This window comes from Sceloporus undulatus, chromosome 7 (assembly GCF_019175285.1).
Source record: "Sceloporus undulatus isolate JIND9_A2432 ecotype Alabama chromosome 7, SceUnd_v1.1, whole genome shotgun sequence".
NCBI classification, from domain to species: Eukaryota; Metazoa; Chordata; class Lepidosauria; order Squamata; family Phrynosomatidae; genus Sceloporus; species Sceloporus undulatus.
The window spans coordinates 25,539,902-25,556,151 of record NC_056528.1 but is presented as its reverse complement, the minus strand read 5'-3'; the positions used below and the strand labels follow the sequence as shown (position 1 = coordinate 25,556,151).

General features: G+C 46.3%; 1 protein-coding gene across 1 annotated transcript in view; it reads left to right on the top strand.

The window, feature by feature from the left end:
* NCAN (neurocan) overlaps window positions 1-16,250 on the top strand; it is a 51,943-nt gene that overhangs the window by 11,975 nt on the left and 23,718 nt on the right. Inside the window, exons 2-3 of the mRNA XM_042480284.1 lie at window positions 12,605-12,683; window positions 15,391-15,792. Coding sequence (XP_042336218.1) covers window positions 12,611-12,683; window positions 15,391-15,792 — 475 coding nt within the window. The 5' untranslated portion in view covers window positions 12,605-12,610. The remainder of the gene's footprint in view (window positions 1-12,604; window positions 12,684-15,390; window positions 15,793-16,250) is intronic.

The window sequence follows — 16,250 nt, the reverse complement described above, 5'->3', positions numbered from 1 at the left end:
CTCTGAACTGGCTTCCCAATGCTTTGAATTGGCTTCCCCGCACTCTGAACTGGCTTAACAATGCTCTGAACTGGCTTCTTAATGCTCTGAACTGTCTTCCCCATGCTCTGAACTGTCTTAATAATGTTCTAACTGGCTTCCCTGTGCTCTGAACTGGCCTCCCAATGCTCTGAACTGACTTAACAATGCTCTGAACTGGCTTCCCAATGCTTTGAATTGGCTTCCCCGCACTCTGAACTGGCTTAACAATGCTCTGAACTGGTTTCCCAATGCTTTGAATTGGCTTCCTCGCGCTCTGAACTGGCTTAACAATGCTCTGAACTGGCTTAACAATGCTTTGAATTGGCTTCCCCGCGCTCTGAACTGGCTTCACGGTGCTCTGAATTGGCTTTTTCCTTTGCCTTGCATTGGGGGAATCAGATGAGACTGTACGGTATTGTGCGACATTATTCTCTAACTACACAACCCCTTCTTGAAACAGTGATTTCTTCCCTGTGGATGAATCCCAAATAAGAGGAACAAGAGGGAAGAGCAGGGGTTGCTGAGTCTATAGCAAACAGCTTAAAAATAGCCTGCAAAAAAAGGTAAGCAAATGAGAACAGGGTCAGGAAATTCCCCAGCCTCAAAGTGGAAACTTCTGCATCGTAAGACATTTGCAGGTCACCTTTTAGACCAAGTTTGGCAGCATGAACCCACCTGCTTTTTTTCAAGCTGGATTCAATTTTAGCTCCAGATTTTGCAGACGCATCAAACTGAATGGGTCATCACTGCTTGCATGTGTGTCCATGTGCTTTTAAGTATGGCAACCCCATGGGTTTTGTAGGGTTTTCTTGGGCAAGGAAGACTCAAAGGTGGTTTCACTGGCTCCTTCCTCTGAAATACAGCTGACAGCACCTGGTCATTGGTGATCCCCCATGCAAGTCCTAACCAAGGCTGACTCTGCTTAGCAAGATCAGACTGCATTGTGTGCATGCATATTTGCCTTCCAGCAACCTGTCGACTGAGGGAAACTCCATAAATTTCATAGGGTTTTCTCAGGCAAGGTGGTTTGACCCCTTCCTCTGAAAAGGAGACTTCAGCACGTGGCATTTGCTGGCGGTCTCCCATCCAAGTATTAACTGGGGCTGACCCTGCTTAGCTTCCAAGATCAGATGAGATCCGATGCCTTTAGGGTATTTAGGCCCTTTAGCATGGCCTAGCAGTTTGAGCCTTGGACTATGATTCTAGAGACCAAGGTTCAAATCCCTGCTCAGCCATAGAAACCCACTGGGTGACCTTGGGCAAGTCACACTCTCTCAGCCCCAAAGGATGTCCATGGCAACCCTCCTTCTGAGCAAACCTTGCCAAGAAAACCCTGCAATGGCTTTGCCTTGGAAATAGTTGGAAGGCACACAACAACAAAGTCACCACTTAAACAAGTCCAGTTGACCTCAATAGGTCTACAATCTTTGGGACTAAAATTGGATGTGGCCATCTAGTTCTGTGCTCACACCTACCTCTTTCTATATATTTCTTTTCTCTCTTTCAATTTTTTTTTTTGGGGGGGGGAAACAGTGTGGGAGGTCAGCATATGGCTGTGAACATGAGACCAGGCTGAGGGTGGAGGCTGAATTGTAGGAAAATGCCAAGAAGTGCGCATAAGATGGTTATTTCTCCCCATGGCAGACCATGCAAATTGTCTCTAGAATGCAAAGCACTGAGTTTGGATTCAAGAAGCAAAATTTAGACTGTTAAAGATAAATCCCTCTTCGACAGTAGGGTTGGTCTCTCCCATTGCGGTAACTCATGGTGTCACCCCCATGGACACCCTCTTGTGCCACAGCATGGAGAATCCTTAGTAATGTTTCTCATAGTGTGGCTATGAAACACAGCCTACAGAACCTGGTATTCACTGGTGGTCTCCCATCTAAGTACTATCCAGGGCTGGCTCGGTTTAGCATTCAAGGCCAAACAGGATTTAGTGCCTTCTGAGTATTTTGGCCTATTCCAGTCAGGAGCTGTTATTGGATGCCTTCAAGTCGTTTCTGACTTATGGCGACCCTAAGGCAAACCTAGCGTGGGGTTTTCTCGGCTTGTTTCTTCAAAGGGGTTTTGCTTTTGAGGCTGAGAGAGTGTGACTCGCCCAGGGTCTCCCAGTGGGTTTCATGGCAGGAAGCAAGGATGCACAAACTCAGCTCAGGGTAAGAGGAAAGGGTTAGGAGAAGAGTCACTTACTCCCAATGGGAGTAAGAATTCATCGAACAGTTGGTTGCAACTTGCAAAGACTCAAAGGGAGATCTATGGATTTACTAAGCAGCAGTGGATCCAAACTCTGGGAAAAGAGATTCCATCTCAACATTAGGAAGATGGTAAGATCTGTTGGACAGTGGAAGATGCTGCCACTGAGTGTGGCAGAGTCTCTTTCTTTGGAGGTTTTCAAACAGAAGTTAGTTGGCCGTCTGTCAACCCAACTGCTTTGGAGGATGGTGGCGTCTCCTTCTTCAAAGGTTTTTAAACAGAGATTGGACGGACGTCTGTCAGGAGGGCTTTGACGCATGTCAGAATGGGGTTGGGCTGGATGACCCTTGGGGTCTCTTGCACCTCTATATGAGTTCTCCTTCCTTTGGGGTGCCTGGGCCAAGCCTCAGAGAAACCCCAAAAACTGGAGACTCCAGGCCAGGACTGGAGATCTGTCAACCTTTGGAAAGACGGCCTGCTTCACCCTTTCCTTTTCCTCTAGTGATCCTTTTTTGCAGATTCCCACCAAGCCTTCTTCACAAAGAGAGAAGAGATGGAGGCCAAGGCCCAGAGAGGAGCTTTGTGTGGGTCGAAGAGGGAAGGAGGGAGGGAGGGAGAATAAAAAAGTGGGGGGACCCCCATACCCTGCCAAGATTTAAATTGCATTTCATGTGAAGCTAATCACCGATCACCAGATTGGCATATTCATGAGGCGGATGAATTATTCAAGAGGCAACAGATGTAGGGGGAAATCTACCCGTCTCCCAGTTTGTGCTGAAACGCACACATGGACACACACACATACACACACTGTCGCATTGTACTGATATAAAATACATTTTACACATTTACTGATTAAATGCATTTTCTCACTCAGCCTTATTGCAATGCTGCAACCAGCCTTCCCAATTTCCCAGTTTCATTCTTTAGGGCCGTGGGTTTTATTTTTTGGAGGGGAGTGTCTTTTCTGTTTTTTTGGCACAGTTTGGCATGCTAAAGCAAAGCCTCCACCGTGGCAAGAAATAGATGGAGAGCGGTTGCACTTTGGATGCCAAAAGACGGCCCCGCAGGACATTCCTAATTGCAAAAACCCACGCCAGGCAATGAAACGTTGCAGACAAGGATGCAAGCTACCCAGGCTGCAAGGATCCCTGTCTGCGTTTCTCCCCCTCCTTCTCTCCCTGAAAAAGGACAATTCTTGACAAGCCACTGAGACCCTTCATCAGGGGAAATAAGTGATGGAGAAGATCTTTTGTCATTCCTTCCTTTCTTCCTCCCACCCGACTTGTTGCAATGTCTAAGCGGAGAGCCAATGGATGTCGCTGGAAACAGTTGCGTCCCACTAAAAAAGCAATTTTCAGATGGTTATGCAGCTCCGGCGGATGAATCATAGAATCCTAGAGTTGGAAGAGACCACAAGGGCCATCCAGTCCAACCCCCTTCTGCCATGCAGGAACTCTCAATCAAAGCATCCCCGACAGATGACCAGCCTCTGTTTAAAGACCTCCAAAGGAGGAGACTTCACCATCCTCTGAGAGAGCGTCTTGCACTATTGAACAGCTATTATCATCAAGAAGTTCCTCCTAATGTTGAGCTGGAATCTCTTTTCCTGTGGCTTCCATCCATTCTTTCATTGTGTCCTATTTTCTGAGCAGCAGAAAACAAGCTTGCTCCATCCTCAATATGACACCCCTTCAAACATGGCTATCATATCACCTCTTAACTGTCTCTTCTCCAGGCTAAACATACCCAGCTCCCTAAGTCTTTCCCCATAAGGCATGGTTTCCAGGTCCTTCACCATTTTGGTGGCCTCACCAGGCAAGCCTACGATGGTGGTGGGACCAAGAGAAAGCCTTCCCCTGATGATCTTAGAAGTCTGGTAGGGTTCAAATAGTCTGGACCTAAGCTATACATGGCTTTATAGAACATGGCCGGCATTTTGAATTATGCCCAGAAATGAACTGGTGGCCAGTGAAGCTGTTCCAAGGGAGTTATTTGCTCTCTATAACTAGCCCAGATCAGCATTCTTGCCACTGCATTTTGGACCTGCTGAAGGTTCTGAACAGTTTCCAGTGTTGGAGCCAGGAGTGGTGTTGCGGTTTGAGAGTTGGGCTTGGGCTCCAGGAGGCCTGAGTTCGAGTCCCCTCTCGGGCACCAAAACTGGGTGACCTGAGACAAGTCACCTTGGCTTTGAGGCTGACAATGTGTGACTTGCTCAAGGTTAACCACCAGGTTTCATGGCCAAGAATGGACTCAAACCTTGGGAGTTGTAGTTTTGCAGGGTCAATTCATCCAACTCTGGGAGCTCAGGAATGATATATTTCTCCTTACCCCCAAATCTGTCGTCCTGCGTTTCTTTCCAACCTCATCCTCAGAAGATGAGGCTGCAGAGAGGTGGAGTTTATGATTTTCTTTTTATTTTATGAGTCACATTATTATCTTGGCTGGCTGGCATAAAAATCCCCAACCCTCCGCAGCAATATTGGAGGAAGCAAAAAGAACTGGCAAGCTTGACACAGCGGTGTTGGGGAGATGAGAGAAGGGTGGAAATTGGAAATTGGAAATGGAAAGCCTGGGAAATATTTTCACAGCAAGGAGGCTAAGCAGCCTTCAAAGGGTCAGGACAGAAGAAGGCGGCACCTGTCCTTCAGAATCTGCAAATCTTCCTTTATCCATTGAGAAGCCCATCTCCTAAAACACCCATGCAATGTGCCTGAAGAACAGGAGTCTCTTGGCAAAGAGCCCGCTGCCATGGCTGCTGCTTCGGCAATCTGGTGAAAACCATAGCCTCCTTTCATAGCCATCAGTAGACATCACTGAAAGCCACAATCCTCCATTTGTAAGCACCACTAGATATCACTGAAAACCAGGTGTTCCATTCATAGCCATCACTACACATCACTGAATGCCAATCCTCCATTTGTAACACTCACTGAACATCACTGACAGCCAGGATCCACAGTTGGTAACCACAACTGGACATCACTTAAAGGCCCCATTTGTAACCATCACTAGACATGACTGAAAACCATAGTCTTCCATCTCTAACCTTCATTGGATATCACTGAAAGCCAAGTCCTGCTTTCATAGCCATCACTGGACATCACCAAAAGCAATGATTCCTCCATTTGTAACCATCGCTAGACATCACTGAAAGCCAGGATCCACAATTGGTAACCAGCACTGGACATCACTGAAAGCCATAATCCTCCATTTGGAACCATCACTGGACATCACTGAAAGCCATGGTCCTCCATCTGTAACCATCACTGGACATCACTGAAAGGCATAATCTTCCATTTGTGACCATCACTAGACATCACTGCAAACCATAATGTAACGACGACTGGGCAACACTGAAAGCCATAATCCTCCATCTGTAACCATCACTGGACAATACTGAAAGTTATGTTCTGCTTTCATAGCCATCATTGGATATCACTGAAAGCCATAGTCCTCCATTCATTTGTCCCAGGAATTCATTTTGAATCAGCCTAAGCCACCGCCGCATCTTGTGGCAAAGAGTCCCACAGGCTTAAATATGGAGGAATATTTCCTTTTCTCTGACCAGAATCTCCCATCATTCAGCTTCCTTGGAGGATCTCTGCCACTCCTTTGGCAAATGTCCGCCCAAGGTTTTCAAATGGATGTCCCAGACTTTTAAAACATTTTACAGCTTTTGAAATTACGACGACACCATTATAAATGGGTTTTAATTGGTTTTTTAATTGTATAATTAATTCTGTCCCTGTTTTAATATGTGCAATTTATGGCATTTTTATTGGATCCTTTTAAATGTTGGAAGCTGGGTCACATCCCTACTAAATATCGGAGATCAGCACCATGGCTCAAAGGGAAGCGGTTCCATCTGGGTGCATTTCGACACGGTGACAGTATCGTCAGCAGTGACAAATGAGGCCCAAAAAAGACAACAGGTGCTTGCAAAGACTGCGGTGGCGCATACCTGCGCATGACGCAAATGCAGCTGTGAGAATATCCCCAGAGATGTGGACATCCTTTTCTATGACGATTAATATGCACAAGCCATTTTGTGGAGACTAAGAGCCATCTTTCCCTAGCCTTCATCTCTTCACATTTCTCCCTGTGTGTCTTCAAGGCATTTCCGATCCTAAGGCAACTCTATTTTGGGGTTTTCTTGGCCAGATTTGTTCAGAGCTGGTTTGCCACTGCCTTCTCCTGAGGCTGAGAGAGAGTGACTTGCCCAGGGTCCCTCAGTGGGCTTCTATGGCTAAGCGGGGATTCAAACCTTGGTCTCAAGAGTTGTCGTCCAACACTCAAACCAATATGGCGGCTCTCATAGCATCTTACATTAATCCCATTTTGGGAGGAAAGCGGGATATAACCCCCTTGAATAAATAATATAATAAATAAATAGTTTTGCTAATAGGATTGCTAATAACCAACCAGCATGGTGTAGTGGTTTGAGCATTGGACTACGACCATGAAGCCCAGGGTTCGAATCCCCACTCAGCCTTGCAAGTCCACTGGGCAATCTTGTACAAGTGAGTCATGCTCTCTCAGCCTCAGAGGAAAGCAAAGGCAAACCTCTTTTGAATCTTGAAACCCAGAGTGGTGTCATGGTTTGAGCACTGGACTATGACCCTGGAGCCCAGGGTTCAAATCCACGCTCAACCATGGAAACCTACTGTGCAATCTTGTATGAGTGAGTCAGGTTCTCTCAGCCTCAGAGGAAAACAAAGGTAAACCTCCTTTGAATCCTGAAATCCAGCATGGTGTGACGGTTTGAGCATTGGACTGTGACTCTGGAGACCAGGGTTTGAATCCCTGCAGAGTCTTGAAAAGCCACAGATATACCTAGTAGATGCCGCAAACTGCTGGGCCAAGCCCTCCCAGATTTAAACATCAACTCCTAGAGTTGGAAGGGAACCCCAAGAGCTATCTGTTCCAACCTGATTCTGCAATGCAGGAAGTCACAACTAAACCATGGCTAAAAGATGACAATCCAACCTCTATTTAAAGACCTCCAAAGAAGGAGGGTCCACCACCCTCCGAGGCAGACAATCCCACTGTCAAACAGTTCTTTACATCAACCAAACAAAAGGTTCTGCCCCAGTACAAGTTGCAAAGCCATTGTAGGAAGGGGCGAAGCAGGAGCGGCGAGAGAAAATTGCATCAAGCATTGCAACTGTTCCATGTAATAGCCTCGGGGAGGTTAGGAAATGATATTGCAGAAAGAAAGAAAAGGGAGGGAGGGGGAGACCGTAACCACCCAAAAGAAAAAAATATATATTCATCGCCTCCCATTTGTAAGCCGAACGGCGTGCGCAAATTGATTCCGCCCCTAATCCACTCAGCGGCCTCCGTTTTAAGGATCCGAAGCGCGTGTTTCTAATGCTTGTCGTTTAAATAAAATATGGGCTGTTTACTCACCCGTGTTGGCACTCCAGGGCTCATTGCCGAGTAAACAGAAGCCGGCGCCGGCTGGCACATATTCATGTGCATGCAAAATTTTCGTCTGGGTGCTTCGAAACCTGGGGCAGAAAGAGACGGGGGGGGGGGGGGGACAAAAAAAGTTGCGGCGGTTTGCTTTTTTTGCAGGCCGCAGTCTGAAACCAGAGGGTTAGCCCTGGTTCAAGTAGACCAGTTGTGGTTATACTTGAGTGGATAGCAAAGAGAACAACTGCCTTCCGTGACACTACCTTTAGTGGTTCAGTTTCTCCTCCATAGTCTTCCATGTGGTGTTGGAGCTGTCCAGGGGCTGAACATATGCGCCAAATAGAGTCCAGCACTTGGACAGCTCCTATGGAGAATCCAATTGTGGGAGAAAGGCTGGATATAAATCCTTGAAATAAGTATACTTGTCCCTCCATATTCGCTAGGGTTAGGGACCCAAGACCCTCGTGAATATGGAAAAACCAGAAATAACCTGAGAGGACACCTCTCTAGGAATCTCTAGGTCCTCCAGGGCAACTTTGTGGTCAACATCCAACAGACACTGACCATAGAAATTGCTCCGGAGGAGCTACAAATGCCTAGTAGGGTATTCTCTGTAGGAATCTCCAGGTCTTTCAGTGCAATTGTTAGTTAAAGTTGACCATAGAGTTGCACAGGAGGACCTAGAGATTCCTAGAGAGAATATATTAATCAAATCCGCAAATAATCACATCCACAAATATCAAAGCTGCAAATATGGAGGGATGAATGTAAATGAAATAAATAGCACCTGGAGGATACAGAATCATAGCATTGGAAGAGACCCCAAGGGTTATCCAGCCCAACCCCATTCTGCCATGAAGGAAGACACAGTCAAAGCACTCCAAAGAGATGGCTTCTGTTGAAAAACCTCCAAAGAAGGAGGCTCCACCACTCTCCAAGGCAGCATTTTCCAATGTCAAACAACTCTTTCCATCAAGACATTCTTCCTATAGGTTGAATCTCTTTTCCTACAGCTTGCATCTATTGCTCCATTGTGTCCTGTTCTCTGGAGCAGCAGAAAACAAGCTTGTTCCATCTTCAGTAGGGCATCCCTTCTAATATTGCAACGTGACTCGCATGTCACCCCTAAACCTCCTCTTCTCCAGGCTAAACATACCCAGCTCCCTAAGATGCTCCTCATAGAGCTTGGTGGTTTGCAGACCTTTCAACCAAGCATTTTGGAGCTATCTGGTGCTGAATTCCAGTTGCAAATAGACTTCAGTGCCTGGAGAGCTCCTTTAGTACCTGGAAGAAACGCAATGGAGGTTGCCATTAAAACCAGTGGTTGAGTCGCCACCACAAAGCAATGGAGCCACCAAGGTCTCTGGCAACAGGGCTCCCTTTCCTGAAAGCACAATGTCTTGCTTGTAGACTCACAGCCAAGCAAAGGATGGGGAGATGTTTGGTACCAAACCAGCCATTTGAAGATTTATGGCCAGTGTTAAGCGGTGCCATTTTCGGCATCCTCATTGTATTCCTGAAGCCTAAATATTGTACTTCGTCGGTGCATCAAAGGGAGTGGATTGTACTCTACAAAAAGCTCTCTTGCAGAGAAGGCTAAATGTCTCACAAAACTACAGTTCTCAGGATTCCACAGCATGGAGCCATGGTGGCTAAAGTGGTGCCAAACTGGATTATTTCTGCAGTGCAGATGCAGCCAAAGACTCCATCCTTCCTTTCTTTTTTTCTGCTGGGGAAAGCTTAACAAGGCTTATTCCCTAGGAAATTACTTAACTCTCTTGCTGGAAGGGATGGGAAAGAAGGCATCCCTCCCCCTAACCCTTGAAACAAAGCTTTCTCTCTCTTCCGCCAGCCATCAAAGTTAATTATTTGTGATGGAAAAGCAACACTGCCACCACCATCTTTCTCTGAGAGTCAAAATTTGCATTTCAATGGGGAGATCCAGACTCTCAAACTGTGTGAGAATGTCACATTGACTCCTGTTTCTCCCCTTCTCTTGGGGGAAGGAAGAGGGTGGGTGAAGGAGGAGGGAAAAAACCAAGAAACTGAAAATATTCATACCCTTTGCCTCCTTTTTCCTCGAGGCGGAACTAAGGGAATGGTTGACTTAAAACCAGCACATTTTTAAACTTTGGAGTGGGAGCCGGGCAAATCGACAGTCACTGAAAACAAGTAAGAGTTGTGTTGCACCAGAAAAGATAAAGATTGGAAGCCTTGGAGCGAGAAAGGACTCCGGGGCAGGATCAGAATTCAAAATAACCGTAACAGGTTAGAAAGCAGGGTGAAAATTTAAATGAATCTCAACTGGGAGAAATGTAAGGTACAACATATAGGCAGAAAGAATGAAAAGCATAGATATAGGATGAAGGACACCCAGCTTGACAAGACTACATGGAAAGGGATCTGGGAGTCCTAGTAGACCACAAGTTGAACATGAGCCAACAGTGTGACGCAGCGGCTCAAAAGGCCAATGTGATTCTAGGCTGCATCAATGGAAGTATAATGTCTAGATGCAGAGAAGTAATAGTGCCACTCTGTTCTGCTGCGGTCAGGCCTCACATGGAATAGTGTCCAGTTCTGGGCATCAAAATTCAAAAAGGATGTTGAGAAGCCAGAAGGTGACCAAAATAGGGGGAGGTCTGGAAACCACCAAACCCTATGAGTGGTGGCTTAGGGATTTGGGTATGTTTATCCTGGAGAAGAGAAGGTTAAGAGGTGATATGAGAGCCTTGTTTAAATATTTGAAGGGGTGTTACATTGAGGATGGAGCAAACTTGTTTTATGCTGCTCCAGAGAGTAGGACATGGGACTTTATCACATGGGGGGGGGAATTGGGGGTTTAAAAGGGCATTTTCCCAGGACAGGTGCACGATCATGGCAAAGATTTTCATGCTTAGAGGACTTATCCAGGGGAGAACCAGGAATGCTCCATCAACAAATCATTCACGGTATCTCCCCACGAATTATTTGTTGCTGGAGTGTTCCTGGTTCTTCTCGGGCTAAATCCTCTCTAATAGCGACGTCGTGTGAAAATCTTCACAACGATCGTGTGACTGTCCTGGGAAAATGCCTTTCCAATTTTCCCTGTGGGATGAAGTCCATGGAGCACTAGATTCCAACTAGAGGAAAAGTGGTTCCTCCTGACCATTAGGAAGAAAGTCCTGGGAGTAAGGGCCGTTCAACAGTGGAATATGTTTCCTTGGAGAGGGGCAGAGTTTCCTTCTTTGGAGGTTTCCAAACAGAGATTGGATGGCCGTCTGTCAGGGATGCTTTGATTGAGAGTTCCTGCATGTCAGAAATGAGCTTGACTAGATGACCCTTGGGGTCTCTTCCAATTCCTATGATTCTATATTGTGGCACGATTGAGAGTTCCCGCATGGCACAAATGGCCCCTGTGTTCTCTTCCAACTCTAGGATTCTGTAATTCTATGCCACTGTTCTGGCAATGTTAATGCAGAGAGGAAGAGAACCCTCCCCCAAAGCACCCATGCCCACCCTGGATCCATGTTCTCATGTACCTTTGGGACCCGTCACAAACACCCGCCGCGTTCTGCCGTCTTTCGAAAGCGACTCAAAAGAAAAGCACCGGGGAGCTTCCCAAGAGGGTGCTGTCTCTCTCGAGGGCCTTGGATGGTGGAGTGCCAGCCACGCTTGGCTTTGAACTCTCTGGCTGCTGGGAGGCATCAACGATGACAGAGACGACAGACTCAAGGATCCGCCGGAGGGGCTTTGATGAGAGGATTTGCAAGTGGAGAGAAAAACTAGCTCTGACAAGGAAGGTGGGGAGACTCCATTCCTCCCTCGCCACCTTTTTTCTGCTATCATTTCCCTCCAGGGCAGAGGAAACGTTGCAAAAAGGCCAGATTGCATTTCTGGTGGTGGTGGTTGGCCTTCCAGTCGTTTCTGACTTATGGTAACCCTATCCTAGGGTTTTCTTGGCATGATATCATAGAATTGGAAGAGACCCTAAGGGCCATCCAGTCCAACCCCATTCTGCCATGCAGGAACTCACAATCAAAGCATCACCGACAGATGGCCATCCAGCCTCTGTTTAAAGACCTCCAAAGAAGGAGACTCCACCACCCTCCAAGGCAGCATCTTCCACTGCAATGTTTTGATGGAATCTCTTTTCCTGTAGCTTGCATCCATTGCTCCATTGTGACCTATTCTCTGGAGCAGCAGAAAACAAGCTTGCTCCCTCCTCAATAGGACATCCCTTCAATATTTAAACAAGGCCATCATATCACCTCTTAACTGTCTCTTCTCAAGGCTAAACATATTCAGCTCCCCAAGTCTTTCATCATAGGACATAGTTTCCAGACCCTTCACCATTTTAATCGCCCACCTTTGGACACGCTCCAGTTTCTCAACATCCTTTTTGAATTGTGATGCCCAAAACTGAACACAGTATTCCAGGTGAGGCCTGACCAAAGTAGAACAGAGCGGCACTATTACTTCCCTTTGGCCCTTCTTATACACTGATTTTTTATACACGGATTCAAGCATCCACAGTTTGAAAATGTTCCAAAAAGGTATACATTTCAAATATCAAACCTTGATTTTCCATTTTTTATAAGGGACACCATTTTACTATGTCATTATATTTAATGGGACTTGAGTATACACAGCTTTTGTTATCTATGGGGGATCTTGGAACCAAACCCCAGTGTATAACAAGGGTCCACTGTACTTCTATTGATGCAGGCAAGAATTGCATTGGCCTTTTTAGCTGCCACATTTGTTCAGAGGGAGGTTTGCCATGGCCTATCCTCCAAGGATGAGAGAGTGGGACTTGCCCATGGCCACCCAATGGGTTTCCATGGCCAAGCCGGGATTCGAACCCTGGTCACCAGAGTCATATTCCAACCACTACGCCACATGGTGGTAGTGGGGAAATATCACTTATTGTTCTTCCTCGCATGCAATGCCTGGAGGTTTTTAATAACATAATGCTTGCTCTTCTTTCCAGAGTAAAATGCTTCACATCAGAGGAGAGGTCGGCTGTTGGATTCTGCTGGGGTATCTCCTCCTGCCCATATCGGTTCTGGGTAAGCGATTGCAATTGCAAATTTAATAAGCAATCTATTTTAATATTGTAATAATGTAATTCTAGTTTAATGTACCATTTTTTCTATGTTTTGAATTGCATTTAATATGATGAGCCACTCTGGGTAACAGTTCTGGGGAAAGAGTGGGATACTGATGCTAATACTAATACTAATAATAATACTAATATGATGCATGCTGTTCGGTTTAGGAAGCTAATGGGACTGCCTGGGAAAAGGGGTGGGTTTTCCTTCTTTTGGGGGGTCAAATTCCTTCTCTGCACCAACCATCTCTGTAAACAAACAAGCCTCGGATCAACTCTTAAGCCACAAGTGACAAATAATGTACGGATCATTAAGTATTAATGGTAACTGGAGGACAGGCATGAATAAGGAATGAAGGGAAGAGAAAGGAAAATGGGGTTTGAGACAGGCTGCTGGACCAAATTCCCCCACCTGATGCCATCTGATGCCATCTGAGATCCAACGTCTGGCCCCAAATTTTGGATTCTTGATCACCTCTCCGTAATCTTCAAATAAACACAGGGGGAGAATTCAGAGACATCCCTAGTCTGGAATATCAGTATGCAAAGGGATCTTGTAGCATCTTTACCGGAGCAAAAGAAGTTGCAGCTTTTGTACATGGAGGCTGCGTCTGCAGTGCAGAATTAATGCAGTTTGACACCACTTTAACCTGCCATGGCTCAGTGCTATGGGATTTGTAGTTTGCTGTGGCACCAGAGACATCTAGATAGCTCAAAAAACCTACAAATCCCATAATCCCATTGCATTGAGCTACAGCAGTTAAAGCAGTGTCAAGCTGCATTCATTTTGCAGATGCAGGCTTAATGCTTCCTGAGATGCATTTCAGATAGCAATTAAGCATAGTCAGACTGTGCTAATTCTGCAGTGGAGATGCATCCCACCTCTGCTTCCTGAGATGCACCTGAGGAAGTCGATGTGGGCTGCATCTGCACTGCAGAATTAATGCAATTTGACACCACTTTACCCGCCATGGCTCAATGCTAGGGAGTTGCAAAGTCTTGGGGCAGTCACCAAGAAGGCCCTGTTTTGCATCCCCACTGATACAATGGCAATGGGGCTGAAAAAAGGTCTTTCCTGATGATCCCAGAGTCCAGGTACGCTTATAGAGGAAGATATAGTTTGCCAGCTAGACTGGAGCCAAGCCATATATATAATAAAACAATAATAATAATATAGGGATTTATAGGTCATCCTTGGCACTTTGAATGGTTCCAAGGAACACACTGGCAGCCAGTTGCATTCTCATATCAAGGGTTCTGCAACCCACCCCTATCATCTGAAGTCGTAAACTCCTCCAAAGTGGTTTTATAAACTTCATTTCCATCGCAGGCAGAAACCTAGATTTCCAATCCACAGGCTTATCAGGTTTATTAGTACCGTAAAAGAACAGTGGAACGACAGCAGAGTCTGCCACAGTGGTTTTGTCTGGACTGGCGTTTTTCCCTTTGTTTCCTCTCTTCTCCGCACCATCTTTTGCCTTGCGTATAATTGGGTCCAAACCAGCGACAGAGAAAAATCAATGGGAGCAAGAAGCGCACACCGAGAGATGATTAATTCCACCATTGCCAAGACCAGAGAGAGGGAAGCAGATCTTTCTCAGTTGGGAAAAAAGAGAACCCAAACCCAAGCCCAACATTTTCCATCACAGTTTGCACCATAGAGATCCATCACAATGTTGCAAAAAGGCAAATGAAACCCTGCTACCGGGTTGCAAAGATATGCATTGGGACAAGAGTGCTCTGTTGACCGTTGGACCCTGGAAGGGATCCCCAAGGGCCATCTAGTTTAACCCCTTGGTGCCTCACCAAACTACAGATCCCAGGCTTCTCTAGAATGGAGCCATGAGATTGAAAGTGGACTCAAACTGAATTATTTCTACAGTGTAAAGGCACTGTTTGTTGTGGATTCCTGAATGACAGGGAGTGGAGTAGACGGGACTTGGGGTCCCTTTTAGCATCTATAATAATATTTGCTTCTTGTCTCCCATCTGGAGATAAGAACTGGAGACTTCAGGTCCTTTGTGGCCCCTTCAGATATGATGGACTTCAACTCCCATAATTCATTGGCTAGGCTAGCTAGGGGCTGCTGGGATATGCAGTCCAACAATCTCTTGCATGGTCACATAACACCCCTCCAAGATAAAGCATCCCAGGTTTAACCTACGCTGCAGAACGAATGCAAGAATTCAAAGATATAGCTGTGCTAGTCTGCAAAATTGGTATTGAAAGAGATCTTTTGGCACCTTTGAGACTCACGGAAAGAAAGAGATTGGCAGCACAAGGTTTCAGAGACTTGAGCCTCAGATACACACTTTAAAAAATAAAATTAAATAAAAGCATGCATCTGAGGAAATAGTCTTCAGTCTAGGAAACTCATGCTGCCAACTTCTTTTTTTCCCATTCGTCTCAATGGTGCAACAAGATCTTGCTATACCAAATGGAGACAAGTTTGAACTGCCATGGCTCCACACCTGGGATTTGTAGTTTGTCATCTTCCCAGAGCTCTCTGCTGGAAAAAATAGGATATCCCACCAAACTACACAACCCAGAATTCCCTAGTACTGAGCCCTGGCTTATAAAGCGGTGTCAAAAAGGGTTATTTCTGCAATGCAGGTCTGAACTCAGTCTACCATCTCTTGGCTCACCTCTCTCTCTTTTGGCATCAGGTTCCCAGGACAACGGGAAGGTGATCCACATCAACAAGGTCCACCACCAGCCGCTGCGCGTCGGCTTGGCGGAACCCGTGGCCTTGCCCTGCCTTTTCCTCTTGCAGCCATCCACTCGCCTCAACCCCAATGAACCTGCCGACCCACCACGCATCAAGTGGAGCAAAGTCCAGTCGGCCTCCGGTCAGCCAGAGGACATCTCCGTCCTGGTGGCCAAGGACAATGTGGTGAAGGTCTCCAAGGGCTACGAAGGACGGATCTCCCTCCCCGGTTATCCACACCGCCGCTACAACGCCACTTTGTTGCTCTCGGCAGCCCGGGCCAGCGATGCCGGCCTTTATCGGTGCGAAGTGGTTGCTGGCATCCATGATGAACAAGACCTGGTGCCATTGGAGGTCACAGGTGAGTGATGTTGCATGGCGCAACACAGGAGAAGCCAAGCAAGAAGGACATGGGACATAAGAGCTCTGTATTCGGTTTACAACAGAGGTGAAATTAATGAGGCCATCCAAGTGTTTTGGACTGCAGCTCCCAACATGTTTCACCACTATCTTATCTCTGTTAGAATTTATAATCCAGCAGGGTGGCAAAGTGGTTTAAGTGTTGGACTGTGACTCTGGAGACCAGGATTTGATTCCCAGCTCAACCATGGAACCCACTGGGTGATCTTATAGAAAGAGAGTTGGAAGGGTCACCCTTGAGAAGTGAGGACTGGATATAGATGCAATATAGATGTCAGAGGTTTCCATTGGCAGCCTTCAGGGCCTCATGGAGGAACAACTGGTCTAGTAGTACATATATACACTCATCCCTCCATATTTGCAGCTTTGATATTTGTGGATTTGATTATTCACGGATTT